Below are 15,624 nucleotides of genomic sequence, written 5' to 3'. Positions count from 1 at the left end.
ATTATGAATTTGTACAGTCATGGTGCCTTATCTTTAAGTTTGTGACAGAAGACAGATGGCAATTTATGAAATAACCTTCACCCAACTCTAGAATCATAAAATGTCCCCAAAAGAGAGATTAAACTGCTGTTCCCAGTGTCTCTTGACCTAACTTGGAACAGACTGAACACACTTTTCCTTGCTCCACAGACATGATCTGAACTTCTGTTGTCCCAATGTTCATTTTACATGCACGCTTCTATATCTGACAAATATTAGTCAGTGGTTTTGCAAGTCCTTTCTTACTTTGATTTTCAAGTTGGTATTTGTGTTCTTGGTTTGTTTTTTACTGTGCTACTTGGCATGCTTCCAAGATCTTCAGGGCAGTGCAGTAGTGCAAGCAAGTCCTATTATCTTTAACAGTTAGGGTCATTACAAGTCTTTTAGATGGTGGCAGACTGTACTTCACATGGCACTCTTCTAGTTAATGAACATATGTGATTTGCATGTCGAGGGAAGGCACACTTCTTCCCTTTGTGTGACTTTCCCTTTCTTGGGACATGCCTGTCATACTTAATGAAGGGAGCTTGTTATTTAGAAGGGGAGGATGAATGCACAGGATAGCAGAATGGTAGTTGCATTTCTTTTTATATAAATAGTTTGTATTTTTAGGTTCATTGTTCCATTTGACTCCATGTCAGAGAATGTTCAATGAGCTAATTAGCCGTGGGTTTTGTCCAGCTAAAAATTGCGGTGTCCTAATTCTAGCTGTTAAATCAATCCCATAAAATTTGGCTGGAGCAGTCAGAAATCACAGGGAGGTAATATAGTGACCTAGATTAAGCCTGTAAGTATTTAAGAAGTGACCACTTTGAACCTAATCAGCTCCAGCACTTCTGTAGATTCTGTACAATCCCATTAATTCCTTGCTGGCTTGCTGGAAACCATGCATGGTATGAGGACTGTAACAGCGGTCCCTAAACAGCAAGTTTATAGCTGGACTAGGATCTTCCTGTTGCTGGAGGAAGCTGTAACAGAGTAATTAAGGCAATACGATTTTGCTGCTGTTAGTTATACCGATCTGTGTGCTCAGGAGTCTCACTCTGGCCTCAATCCTGCAGCTACTAAGGACCCCTTCATTGAGCAGAGCATGGTTATCTTTCGCTGAAGGGAGTAGTGGTCCCCCTACACAGTACCTCACAACAGAGATGACTCCATGCAGGAAAAGTCATCCAGGCTGAAAAAGAGTAAACAGGTTTTAAAATAAAATAAACCCTGTGTTCCAGAACCAGTGACGCATGCTCTTTGAACTTTCTTTTAAAATTGCTCTGAAATCATAAGGTTGTTATGGTGTGTTTTTACTCCAAATAATGCATATCATTGTAACACAAGCCTTGAAGTTAAGTGGCTACTTTAATGAAACATAGTTACCATAGTTACCACAGGAGAACAGAGAATAACTTTTAGTTCTTTTGAAGCTATGAATTAGTTTAAAAAGAGGAAAAGGAATAAACAAGCATGCAGAAGTTTATTATTCAGTGTTTCATGCCTGATCAACTCTAAAAAAGAACTCTCCCTAGACTAGGGCATTAACATTTTCCAGCTGAAATCTATAATTGCCCATCAACAAACACAAAATCACATTTCAGATCTTTGGTATGTCTGTTTCCATGTTTTTTTTTTGTTTTGTTTTGTTTTGTTTTTCCCTGAGTCAGAGAAGAAACAGATTTTTCCAAAGTTCTGCTTTCAGCATTTTGTTAATAACAGACATTTTATAGCATTTTGCTTGTTATAAATAAATAAATAAATAGGTTTCTAAGTAGATAAATAAATAAATAAAACTCCCAAACACAGTAATACATCGCTAAACACAGCTCATGAACTCTATAGTGTAACTTTGTTATTCGTTATAAACACTATCATAAGGCTGGTGGGAGGGAAATGAGAATTTATCATCGTGAAAATGTCTTCCAGGACCAGCTTCATTGTTTTTCAGTTTAGCATTGAGATGTGCTCTATCCCTGAAGTGTTAATGGAGGTCACTGTTGTTGCTCTCCTTTACCATGTCAAAGTAAAGGAGTTTCTACATAGTTGACTATTGAGAAACAAAATGGTGTTCTTTCCTGTATATCACCTTCAGCTTATGAGCTTCTAGAACAGCGGTGATTAACAGGACTTTTACAAAGTTTCTGTGTAGTTACAAGGACAGCTTCAATCTTCTGTCATTTTTTTGCATTAGCTATGATTATGCTTTTACCACCAAAATGCATTTATTTTAAAGGTAACAATACAGACTCAGAGAATAGCTTATGTTTCATCTATATTTATCAGCACTCACTGTACATTTGTGTCTTCATTACCAGGAAATATTAAGGGACATTGTGCCATCTATTCCTGTTTACAGTTTATTATGCAGAGATAGGAAACACTTAGCATGTAAAATGAATGTAGAAATTATTCCTGGATAGAAACACGGACATTTCCCACTCGTTGGCTCTTTCTCCTCCATCACCGGATCAGAGTGTAATTGTCAGTAATCAGGCCTGCTTGCTGCTGATAAAACCACTCTGAATGCTAGCAGCCTTCTTTGTGTGATGACTCAATTATTCCAGAAGTGCCTCATCAAATCTGCCCCATCAGCTGGGCTAATAAATAAGGAGAAGAAACTGGCCCCCCAAAGCAAATTATAAATCCATTTGCATTAACCATTTCGCTGGTCCATGATCTAGGCAGAAATAAGCATGGCAGATTGTGTTAAGCTTATTTGAATATGTTTATAATGTTTACAGCATGCAACCTTTTTTTTTTTGTTCACAAGGTGTTGGAATTATCAGTCATGAATAGCATCTAAATGCAGTTATGTTAATTACAGCAAACCCTCAGGCATCTTTGAGGGATAGTTTGTTGCTTAAATCAGGTGAAAGTTAAACCCTTCTGCTAGGCGAAATATGATCTTGCACATGGCATTGGAATTATAGTCATGTTTAAAAGATAGAATGAGTGCAAAGCATGTATTTTTACAGGTACTGGAAGAACAACTACAAGTGTTATGAAGCTGTCTTGCACTGGTAATGTGGCCTCCTATTCATCTTGGGGTAGAAATAAATAACATAAAGTTCAGCCCCATAGTTGGGAAAGAAAATGCAATAGTTGAAGCAGTTATGATCCTGTTTCACATCACAGATTGTACTGTAGACTTAATAAAAGTGCAAAGGGGAGTACTCTTCCCCAAGGTAATTCCTTTCTGAAACTCAAACTATATTAAAAAAAAACAAAAAAAAAAAAACTTGTCCAAGTAGTTCCTTTCTGATTTCCAATAATTCCCTGTGTAATCCAGTGAGTATGTTCCAGTGTAACTTCAGAAGGCTGAATAAAATTAATTTGTTTACTCATGTGCTGAACATTACAAATGTGTTTAAGGGTCTCACTGAGATGACCCATACATTTGTGCAGAACTTAATGTTATGTAATTCAGGATGTGCAGGATAAAGATCTGACTGTAGTTAAGAGCTCAATGTATCTTTACTTTTTGTAATGGCAACTTTTGCGTACAGACTTATACTTTCAAATACTGAATATTTTACCTTGAAAAAGAGAAACCATTGTCACTGTAAAAACATGAAAATTGTTCTTAGATCAAAATGGTGAGCACATTGGATTTTGTTTCCTTAGCTGTTACGTCCATTCTGAGTTAACAAATCACAAACTGTTGTGCTTTTTCATCTTCATATTTGCAATACATCAAATAGTGATGTGATAAATTAGATAAAATCAAATGAATCTGTTGGAAATTATATCCATTATGCTCAAAGAAAGTGGTTAGGCATCTTTTACAGATGTCATACAGCTTTTTATACTGCAATTCTGACAGAGAAAACAACCCCAGACTTTGGATAATATCACTTTTAACTGTAGAATTAGTATTACTAAATTTTCAGGAATTTTCTGGTAATCTGACCCGAATGGGTGGACTTTTACCTGTAGACAATGGGTCAACAAGAACAGTTGCTTGAAGGGATTTGTCACACAGATATGATAGTGAGGATCAGGGCCCAAATGGTGATTCACATCAGTATCCTCATATGACTCATGGATCTCAGTAGGTTGGCACTTAAGAGTCAGTACAAAATCATGTTGCACGGGGAATGGCTATAAACCAGAGTGAATTGCAAAGATTCCAGGTGACTTCACTGAACCATTACATTGACAAATCAAACAACTCATTTATTCCATCTTTGTGTCTTTATAAAGTTTATCATTTTAGTAGAAATGAAGTACTGTTTGAAAAGGGTGAAGGTCTTCTTTGTAGACAGGCAAGCTTCAATGTCAGGAAAAAAAAAAATCAATTCAGTTACTATGGAACCATAATATGTTTCAGGTTGGAAGGGACCTTAAAGATAATCTAGTTCCAGCCACCCTGCCATGGGCAGGGATGTCACCCACTAGATCAGGTTGCCTAGGTCCCCATTCAACCTGGTCTTGAACACCTCCAGGGGTGGGGCATCCCTGCCTTTCTGGGCAACAGTTCCAGTGCCTCACCACCCTCTCAGGTGAGGCATCATCTAATCTAAAACTCTCCTCTTCTAGTGTAAAACCATTCCTCCTTGTCCTATCTCTACGTGCCCATGTAAAAAGTCACTCTCCATCTTATTAATAAGCCCCCTTTAAGTATCGAAATGCCATAATGAGTCTGCCTGGAATCTTCTCTTCTCCAGGCTGAACAACTCCAACTCCCTCAGACTGTCTTCATAGGAGAGGTGCTCCAGCCCCTTGATCATCTTTGTGGCCCTCCTCTGGACCCACTCCTACAGCCCCACATCCTTCTTGTGCTGGGGGCCCCAGACCTGGGTGCAGCACTCAAGGTGGGGCCTTGTGGTAGAGGGGGACAATCACCTCCTTCAACCTGAATAAGGTGTAGGCATCAGTCGCCACCTGTAAATCAAAGGTATTTGTCCTTCCCAATCTTTTACTAAAACAGATAAATGAATTCATGCAAGCCATGAATATATTGAGCCAAAAGTCTTCACATCAACAGACTTGTGGTCTTAAGGGGAATGATCCCACCATAGAACCTTTGTTGACAAATTATTTCCATATTATTCCCATCAACAACAATCTTACCATCAGAGTTGCCAATAACCTAGATAGATGACCTCTTGAGGCTGAGATCTCAATTTTCTTAATTTTTTAATCTTAATTTTCCAGTTGGTATGTCTATGGTCAATTTGATAAGGATAAAATATTCTTTTTAAAATAATAATAATAATAATAATATGATTAATTTATTTTATAAGATTTTGATGTAAATCAACATTAACTCTCCAAAATGAATTTGGTTGCTATCTGAAGTATCAGATCCCAGAAAAATATTTGAAATGTAAATTGCTTCTAGGAGAGTGGACAGGGATGACACACAGTTTATATTCCACTAAGGGTATGTCACATCCCATGAAACAGCATAATCCTACACACCCTGTTTGTAACATGACAGATTCATGACATTGTATTTGAGTTTTTATGAAACATCATATCTTCAAATGTGAATATTCACCCGTAAATCAGCTGTATGATTGCCAGCACTGTGTTATGTGAAAGAGGGAAAAAATAATACATTTAAACTTATTAACCAATAACTTCTGTTTTAATCAAACAGAGAAGAGAGGTCAAGTTCTGTGCTTTATATAAAGTCTTGCTTTTGTCATACTATAATGCTCTGCTTTTCAAAGATAGCTGATGATGTCGCGTACCAGGCAGATGGGAGTAAAATAGCAAATGGCACTGTTGCATGTAGCTTTCCAAAACAATTTTAAATCCTCCTCCCCATCCTTCATCTAGCCCAGGCTCATTTTCTTTAAAGGAGGACTTTCAATGTATTAGCTTATTATGTAAAGTTAAATGCAAAAGTTCTGTACATTTTCCTGTCCTTTGTGCACTTTCCCAAGTGGATCTCAGCTGTGCTGTCTTAACTCTTTCTCCCTTAGGATGAGAGAAACAGCAGATGGGGTTAGGGCAGAGGGCTGATGCTTCTGACAGCAAACGGCCTGGTTGTTGAGTGGAAGCTGTGAGCGTCAGGAAGCTCCTTTTCCCCAGAGAACCAACTAACCACTGAAGAAAGTTGAAAATGAGCCCTTTGAGAAACGCTATTAAAAGTAGTAAAAAATTGCAATTGTGCAGATGATGTGCTGCTGTGTGGTTATTCGAATGCTAATGAGTTTGACATTAGGAAACTCAAAGGGTTTACAGCTACTCCCTTATGTGATTTAGTTCTGTACTGGCAATCTTTGAGAAAATAAATGAAAAATACATTGCTAATAAATACGTAACATGATAGGATTTTAAACAAATCTGCTAAGTTTTAGGCTTTAGAAAATTCTTTTTTCACTATTATAAGTATTCTCAGAGAGATTTTGTTTTACTTTAGTTTATCTTGAACATAGACAAGACAGGTAGAAAGCCTTAAAAACTCTTTTTTTTGGATGTTCAAATAAAATAACAGGGAAAGAGGCCTTTGAGGGTAAAAAACATTTTTATTTTTATTTTTTTCCAGAACATGTTGTCTAAAAAACTGCTGAAAATCTTTTCAGTATTGGGATGTTTTGTTCTGCTTTTTCTCCCCTCCGTCATTTTGCATCTGCTGTCTGTTTTGCTACTTGATAAAAGCTTATTTATTTTAATTAAAAGTTATTGATGAGATGCAACTAATATTCTATCTACTGGGACTCAAGCAGAAATTAGTCACTCAATAAACTCCAGCCTCCCTGTGAATCAGTTTAGAATGAGCCTTTCCAATTTCAGAAATATAACACAACAAATTTTGTTGGAAAAATTTAATCAGATATTATTAAATGAATACTTAAAGTTTCACCTTGAAGTTCCCGAAGTTTATCTTCAAATTTTGTCATTAATCTATAATTAGACTAGGTAGAATGAAGACATATATTTTACTAAATAAACTGGATATTATTTGAAAAGTACCTCTGAAATTGCAAGTGACAATAAAATTTTATATTTTGGTCACTAGTGGCAAGACTGATGCTAATATAGAACCTCTATATAATAGCTAATCATAGATTTTCTCAGGTTGCAAGTGCATTCAACTTTCTTTGAATTGTTTGAAGTGTGTGGGTATTCCTTATTTCTGAATATAAGGCCCTCAGTACTGTATACTCATATACAAGATTCAGCTCTTTTTCTCTCATCATTATTGTTGATTTGGCAGGAGTTTCCTTACAGAAACAAATAAAAATTAAGAATGCAGAAATACCAAAGATGTCAGTTTGCTTACAGTAAGAACACTATCAGTCTGCCCAACTTTAAATGCTGATATTCAAAGTAAAAAATAAAAAAAAAAATAAGAATGCATGTCATTTATTTCACATCACGTACTGAACCATCCTACTCATTTGAAAGGGTTCTGATGCAGTAAAAGTGTTTGTCTCAGGATTTCTACATATAGAAACTATGGTTTTCTGTCTGTATATTGAGAAAAACTTCACTTATAAGTTGATAAGCTATGGGAAAAGACATTAACAATGTTAAAAAAAAATAACATCGTGAAAGAAAAAATACTATTATTTCGGCCTTTTAAAATATCATCGATGCCTATGTAACACACCTTTGAAAAACCGCACAATGTAAAAATTCTTTATATGTGTCCCATTTCCGCTATATTTTATGTAATAAGGCTATGGCTGGGGTTCAGTTATGTTTGTGTTTTTTGTTTGTTTGTTTGTTTGTTTTTGGTTGTTGTTGTTGTTGTTTTAGTGAATGAATTTCAGGATTATCTGTTAAATCAGGCAAGGCATCTTGAGCACAACCATTGACGAATTTGGTCCTTTGAAATCTGTACATATTTTAACTTGGAAACACACAAAGGTAGGATAATTTATTTACAAAAAAAAAAAATAATTCGAATGAAAATACATCTCTATATTAGTACTAGTATAGTGTCTCATGCACTGCGACAATATTCCTTCCACAACATCTGCTGTTTTAAGAACAGTAGTCTTAGCCTTCAAGGATCAGAAATAGCGATATTGAAAAAGGTATAAACTTTTGTAAATACATAGAAATTCTAGTTTTTAAGTTTCTGAACTATGAGCCATTAATATTAAATAGCAACAAGAACACAAATACTTTTGAATATATATGACTTCGGGAGTGAGAATGTATTTCATAATGCAATGCTTAAATTTAATTGGTGAGGGACAGCTTTTTTGTGTGTGAGTGTGTGTGTTTTGTTTTGTTTATTTTTCCCCCGATTAATGCATAGTGATTTATTATTATTATTATTATAAACCAGTAGGGTCAGATAAATACTTTCTCATATTTATGAAAGATCTTTATATGTCAAAACATTTATATGTTTGAATATTGAAATTTCCTTTTTTCATTAGGAAGAAAAATGATATTTAGTACATAGTAGCCCAGGAAATAGTGACAAGATGTTGAACTACATCAAAAATAAAAATCCAGGAAACAAGCCTCCAGAAAGTAGGATCACACATCAACTTATGCTGAGTTGCATTTCAGCATGGTAGACTATATAATTTTTCCCTAAATTTAAAAAGCTAGCAGTTGCCCCTTAATTTCATAAAGCTGTGACTCTGCCCTCTAAAGCCTTGGTAAAGCAGACTAATAGAAATACTTGGCACACATTGGTTACCTAAGGGAATAATAGAACTATTTGCTGTAGTCGTTTGGCAAAAGGATGTAAACATATGGCTTTGGTTTATATTCAGCACTGCCAGTTGTGCAAAGTTGCATGGATGAAGTATACAACAGCAGTGACAACTCAGAAATCAGAAGTGAGACTCAAAATAAATCATTCTTGTAACAAAGCTATTCAAGCTTGTCTCTAATTTAAGGTTTATTTTGCTGCTGCATATTTTGAAGCAGTGATTTCAATATAAAAATATCTATATTACAAAAATAGGTAAACGTGCAACCAAATTGTTGATAATTTATATGTTATAGACACAAAGTTTGCATTCAGTAGATGTACTTATGCATCTGAACCAATTATTTCCATGTTGTTCAACTTCCTCCTAAAGAAATCAAGTATAGCATTGTATAAACTAAAGCAAAAGTTTCAAAAATAAAGGTGGGATGACTCCTTGGGTACGAATAATCAATACCTCCAAACAAGGCATATTTTCAGTAATAGCCTTACTTTGTAATTTATTTATTTCTTCTTTCTGGCAATAAATGTGACTAAAAGAAAAGAACAAATCACAGTGCAATGTTCCTGAAAATTTTGTCTTTGGACTGGATTTTTTATAACCAGTAAAAAGAATATATAAACTTTATCTAGAAGTTGCTCTAGGTCCACTTTGCATTTTCTTCTTGCCCTGTAATTCTCACCATCAGTCTTCCATTAATACTTCAATAATAATAATAATAATAATAATAATAATAGACATAGTAGAGTGTCAGAAAGATATGTTTCACACACATATATTCACAGAACAGGCAAGTTCTGATCTGTATTTCCAGACAAGCTGTAGAAAATCTTCAGACTGGCTGCTGTATGATTTGTTTAAAAAATCTTTTTTCTTATGACAAAATTCCCTTTTAATGAGTTTTATTGTTTTATTCTTAAATGAGTTGTTAAAAAGTAGCTACCAAAGCACTGAAAAAAAAATTACTCCAAGGGTTTTAGTTATTTTAGGGAGAGAAACACACTGTATCATGTCACCTGGGGCATAGGTACAGCACAGAGAGGTTTTTAGTGCATAGTCGTGTCTGGCTTCAATTATGGAATTTTTTGCTTTTGCTTGAGACTTAAGGATGGATTTGTGTGCCTTAAAAGATGTCTTTCTTTTTCTGGCTAAGTTGATCAGTCTAATGACAGATGTAGCATTTACAGTCTTATGTAGTTTACACACTTCGAAAAGTAGAGAAAAGCTATTTTCTGACCTCTCAAAACCAGTAAAGGTTTTTCCTAGAGAAGTTGTTTGCCAAATTTCATTTTTAAAATTAAATGTAACTTTCAGTTGGAAAATCACAGGAAAATGTCAACTTTCATATACCTTACCACAAGATAAACTGGTGATTTAGTTTCCTCTATCTAGTTATACTAAAGGAATCAGACTTCCACTCCAGAAATGTGACACTCACTCAGGTAAATTAATTTTTGCTTTTCCAAAGTTTATATTACAAATTAGAAAGTGCATAGCCCTTACAATAACTATTTCCAGAAGGTCTGTTTCGCTTTTACATGTATCAGCACCACTAGTTTCTTCAAGTCATAACTTTTTTTCACAGTAATGTGCTGTAAAACTATCCTACCAAGACTGTAGTGTCAATTTAGTTTCCAAAATTGAGAATTAAAAATGTTCAAGTAAATTGGAATAATTGCTATTACTATTATTATTATTAACATTTATTGCACATGCCCTATTTCAGCCGTTAGTCATATTCTTGGATCCCATTATAATATCAGTACATGCACATGTGCACAGATAGACTCCAGGCACACACACAAAAAAACAAACTCAGAGCCAAATCCTAATTCTTTCACTCAGGGAAGTATTTCCAGGTGCTGCTCTTGAATCCTCTGACTGCAGGGCAAACAAAAGTAACATTTGGTTTCTGCACCCAGGAACTCTGAAATAGTTTGCCAAAAAAGTATGGTTGCTGTTCTTCCACCAGTGAATTCATTTGGACAAACAAGAATACCCTGTAGCAGTCACAAAGCAAGTTACTCCACTTTCTCCAAGCAGAATATGCAGTATCATTGGTGACTCCAGTCTGTTTTCTGGGATCTAGTTAATGACTTAGCCTGATGTCTCAACTAATAATGAAGGAAGGGTGGAGGGAGGATTGAAATTCACTAAGTCAGGCAGAAAGCATTCATCAACATTTTCAGAACACGATCGCAGAAAACAACTCAACATTACCATACACGGTAAATTTCCAAATCACAGAGATATAGCATAACTAAGGAACTTTAAGGCAGGTACTTATTTCTTAGCCAGATTTCCCAATGATTTAGGACTGTATATATATTAACTCTCTGTTTCTGTGTTTCTGACTAATTAGTTTCTTCCACTAATTCCTTTAATGTCCCTTAGAGAGTTTCAACTAAATTTGAAAAGAAAGTGTTTAGAGAAGTTTAAATCCCATCATATCAGAGAATCTAGTTATAAGGTCAGAGAATATAGTTATAAGACAGTGAAATTCCTTCCACTATTCATAGAATTATGTATTATTGGATGTATTTTTACTTGTGAAGTTTGCCACTAACAAATATGGGATTGCAGCTCCTGATAAAATTTTCCTGGCGATCACTTAGATATTATCCTGATAGCTAAAAAAATAAACAGTAAAATATTGTGCATGGATTTTGTGCAGATATGACCAGTCTATCTTTTACGGCTTTTTGTCTCATGATAGTGTATGTACCAAAAGGGAGGGTTAATCATCCCTGACTCTTTGTAGTACACAACGGTAATATATCTCAAATTCACACCTTGATAACAATTACCTCTAAAACAGTTAAATGGAATTTATTTTTTAGAGTTTAACACCTTTAATGTACCAAGGATATATTAAAAGTATTGCATTATTCTTGTGGACTGTCTATAGATATAATTTTGTGTAAAACGATCACTATGCACATAAGAATCAGAAGTGAGGAAGTTTGTTCACTTTTTTTTACATGTCAGACAATCTCTGAAAGAAGAAAAAAACAACAAGGCTATTGTATTTAAATTTTGAGCAGGAGGGATATTTATGCTGACACACTTAAAATATTTCACAGTTTTATTCAGTTACTTCTGTATAATTTTCAAGCTAATGCATAGGACTTTTTGTGAGTTAAGCAGTTTTTTTTTTTTAATGCAACTTAGACAAGATGATTCTTTTAATATGTGCTATACACTGGTCTAAACAGCACAATAAATTTTAGGTTTGAGTTGATTAAGCATCTCTCATAATTTCAAATTATTACAAGGAAAGAAAATCAATAGAAAAATCACCTACATTGATTTTATTGTTGGTTTTCACTCATTGTGCAGTTTTTAAATATTCATCACAATGCAACATGCTATTTAGACCAAAGTAACTGCTGTTCAGAAGCACTTTTTGTTTCATAATTAAAAGAGCAGCACTGTGATTGGTGTGGTATTTATTATGAAATGATGACAAAGGAGTACCAGTGGTTTTAATAGTTTTAGCTTACAGGAGCTGTTGTTAATTTTGTCTGTAGAGTTGCAGGTGAAATAATGCACAGTGGATAAATAGTCTATATTGGTTTAACTGAACATAATATATAGTGTGTTCTGGAGTTGTTTGTCTCAATAGACTATAGTAATCAAAAGTAATGAACCTATTATGTGCAGGACCTTGGAGAGCATAGAATGGCAGTAAAAGTGTGGCACATAAAAGGTTTATTAAAGGAAATTAAAGTCCATCATTGCCACACCTGCTCCCCTATTATAAGTCTATGGCAGGTCAGTGCCTTCAATCACAACTCAGCATCAGAGAACAGAGCCATGTTTCCCATTACCATTGCAGTCACATTGCAAAAACTCATTCTCCAGGTTTTAAGGATAGTAACAAGTAAAGTCTTACTTCAACCCCACTACTTAAACACAAACCAATTATGTTTCTTCCCTTCTAATAATCAACATCAGATGTAAATTTAAACAGAGAAAATATAACATTGTCTGGGTTTGAGATTCATTTTGATCAATTTATAGTTTCATTTTAGATATTGCTAACCTGGGTTCTAGAATTAAACTTCTTCAAGTACATAAATAGTCTTTTCAAATGCTTGTGTTCTCTCCTACAAATAGGTACTTTGATTCCTGTAACTGTATATCATAACTGCAACCATATATAGCAATGAACAGAAATATATATATATATATATATATATTTTTTTTTTAAAAATGAAATTAGAAAAATGTTTTTTGACCTCTAGAAAGGCTGGCTTTACTCTTTTTCTTTCTCAGGTCAAATTTGTCATATTCTGCAATGTTCTTTCAGATTAGACTTCCAAAACATCTCAGTTATCTGAGTTATGTAAAACAAAAAATAAAGAATCCTCAGATCTTTAAACTCTCTACACAGAAACAGGCACAAACAGATTCTTGCATCTTCCCCCTGTGGGGCAAATCAAAGCTGCTGATCTTCAGTAAGGAAGGGTGAAAAAGTAGAGAGGATCTGCTGACATTGCTTCTTGTCTTGCGACCTTTTGCAGTGAAAGATTCACAGTTGTCAGGCATTGGCAACTTCTGGTACCCATAGAATGCATCTACCTATTGCCCAGCACAGTTATATAAATCAGATGATGGTGTCTGCAGTTGTTCCTGCATATTGATCTGCAGAAACACATGGGAGTTGCTTCTTCTGCAGTGTGTTGGATCATCACCACTTTACAAAGAGGGAAACTGAGATTTAATGTAAAGATACTACCATAGACTGAAGAAAATTAGAGTTCCTGCTGTTTTTCCTGGACAAAAATTCCTTATGGCAGATTCTTCAATACTTAAAAATTAAGAGTTTTAGAAAGAAAAGGATTTTGTCTCTCTGGACATGTTCAACATTACACTGTTATACAGTTTGCTGCATGTCACTGCAGCTCTCCACACCAGAACATGAAATCTTAATCCCTTTGAATTTCAGGGGGTTGTAATAAAATCCATGGATTGAAAACCTGCCCCTACAATTATGGGTCTGGGCCAGATCCAAGACCAGAAGGTGCATATTTCCACTGCTGGTTTAGATGTAGCCAAAACTGTCATGAGAACAGCGATTCTTGCAAGACATCCCTTATTTCAGTTAGAAATCTTATGGTAGCAGCTCTTTTTTTATTTATTTATATTTTTTTTTAGTAATAAGTTTTATTTATTTATTTTATGTGAAATGTAAACCTGGATGCTATGTTCTCCCCAAAATTCATACAAATCTGTAACTGTCTTTTTGACCAAAACTTCTATGAGAAGTGATTGATTTAAGTATTTTAAAACTCTATCTGTGCAATTATGCACATTCAAGCAAGAGGGTTTCATGTTCTAAGGATGAAGTTGTCAGATGCAGGTTCCATTGCAGCTATTCAGATATGCTTCAGTTACAATTATGCAGCATGACTGTAGGCACTGGGGCTTTTGGGGACCTTTTCTTCCAGGAGGTGGATGTTAAAAGCAGCAGTCACACAACACTGCAATTTCTAACCTTATGCCTTAAGCTAACACCTGTAGACCTTGTCATTAAACCTTAAAGACTCATTCATTACCATCACTTTATTAAACAAATCTGTATCATTAAAGGTATCTCCTAGGTATTTACTAGATATTCACAGATGGCTTTTTATCTCTTTGGCAAGATTAATAAGGCATGATTTTTCTTCTTTCTGTATACACTTTGGAAATGTGGAAAAAAAAAAGAAAAGAAAAAAAAAAAACATTGGAGACTTTTTTTCTCAATGGCAAAAGGAATGAATTAAAAACTTTGTGTTAATATTACAGATGGATGCAGATGGGGAAAATAAAAAGCTGCGCACACGCTCAAAAGGAACCAAGGGTGAGTTAGCAAGCAAGTTCCACGACCCTGTGCCCAGCACACCATGAAATATGTGTACAGTCCCTAATGTGCAGTAAGAGAGTGTGTAGCTTCCTTAGGGTTGCTTTTTTAATCAAGGCATGACACAGACTGCTGGCATTAAGAGGCACAATGTTATTAGTTATGGCTTAAAGAAAAGAAGAAAAGAAATCTGCTGTCTGATATTTACTTTGAACTATTTCTTTAAAAAAAAAAAAAAAAAAAAAAAAAAGTACCCTTTTTATTAAGCAAACAAAGATTTTATTTAGGGACTTCTTTCCTCAGCTAGACAATATTGAATGGATCCTTCAAAATAATGTACCAAACTTTGTCTAGGCCACCTGAGTGTTTTTCTGCCTACTGCCATTAATTATCAGTAAATTACCTGCATAAATGGTCCAAAAGTAAAGTTACTTAAACAAAAGGCACAGGTGTATGCACCAGAGGAGAACCCTGTGTTTTTTTACAGTACTTCTGCTTGTGTTTGATTTTGCAAAGTTATGACATAGTTTCATTTCCCAGCTATTCCTCTTTTTGTAAAGAACAGATGGAAATGCAGTCCTGAGAGACAAACAAGCCCTTAATGATCTCAACATCTGGAAAACATGATTGACTAGCAATATAACCCTTTCAGGAAAATAACTTTTTATTTTAATTCATAACACTTTTTGTTACTCTTCATAATGACTGAAAAATGGAGACATGTTAAATTAAATGACAAAGTTTTGCCTTCCCTGCAAACATTTTTGCTTATGACTGTTTTCAGAGGTGCAAAGCACCCATCTTTCAATCTGATTTTAATGGGAATTGTACACTCTCAGGATTATAGGGAAAAAATAAAAATAAAAAGGACTAGTTTGATTCTTTGTCACAACTCAGTAGATCTGGGTTGTTAATATTGTGCCTTCAGCTTCGAGTTGTGGTCAGAATGAAAAATTAAAGTGCAATTTGGCTTAATTATCTAGTCTCAAATGACCAAAGGGGTGAAAAATGTTAGACTTTACTGATAAAAAGACAGAGAGAAAACGAGTGGGGATGCTGCCCACTGCCCACAGATGAGGTGATAAATACAAAAGACATAAGCATATCATGTCTTTG

At 34.9% G+C, this 15,624-nt stretch overlaps 1 protein-coding gene across 4 annotated transcripts in view; it reads left to right on the top strand.

Moving 5' to 3' along the window:
• ST18 (ST18 C2H2C-type zinc finger transcription factor) overlaps positions 1-15,624 on the top strand; it is a 195,164-nt gene that overhangs the window by 110,430 nt on the left and 69,110 nt on the right. For all 4 annotated transcript variants that reach the window (XM_035318970.1, XM_035318968.1, XM_035318969.1 and 1 more), the window contains one exon: positions 14,454-14,508. In XM_035318970.1, coding sequence (XP_035174861.1) covers positions 14,454-14,508 — 55 coding nt within the window. The remainder of the gene's footprint in view (positions 1-14,453; positions 14,509-15,624) is intronic.

The sequence above is a fragment of the Oxyura jamaicensis genome, chromosome 2, assembly GCF_011077185.1.
Source record: "Oxyura jamaicensis isolate SHBP4307 breed ruddy duck chromosome 2, BPBGC_Ojam_1.0, whole genome shotgun sequence".
In the NCBI taxonomy this organism is placed as follows: Eukaryota; Metazoa; Chordata; class Aves; order Anseriformes; family Anatidae; genus Oxyura; species Oxyura jamaicensis.
This window is presented reverse-complemented; position numbering and strand designations above follow the sequence as displayed.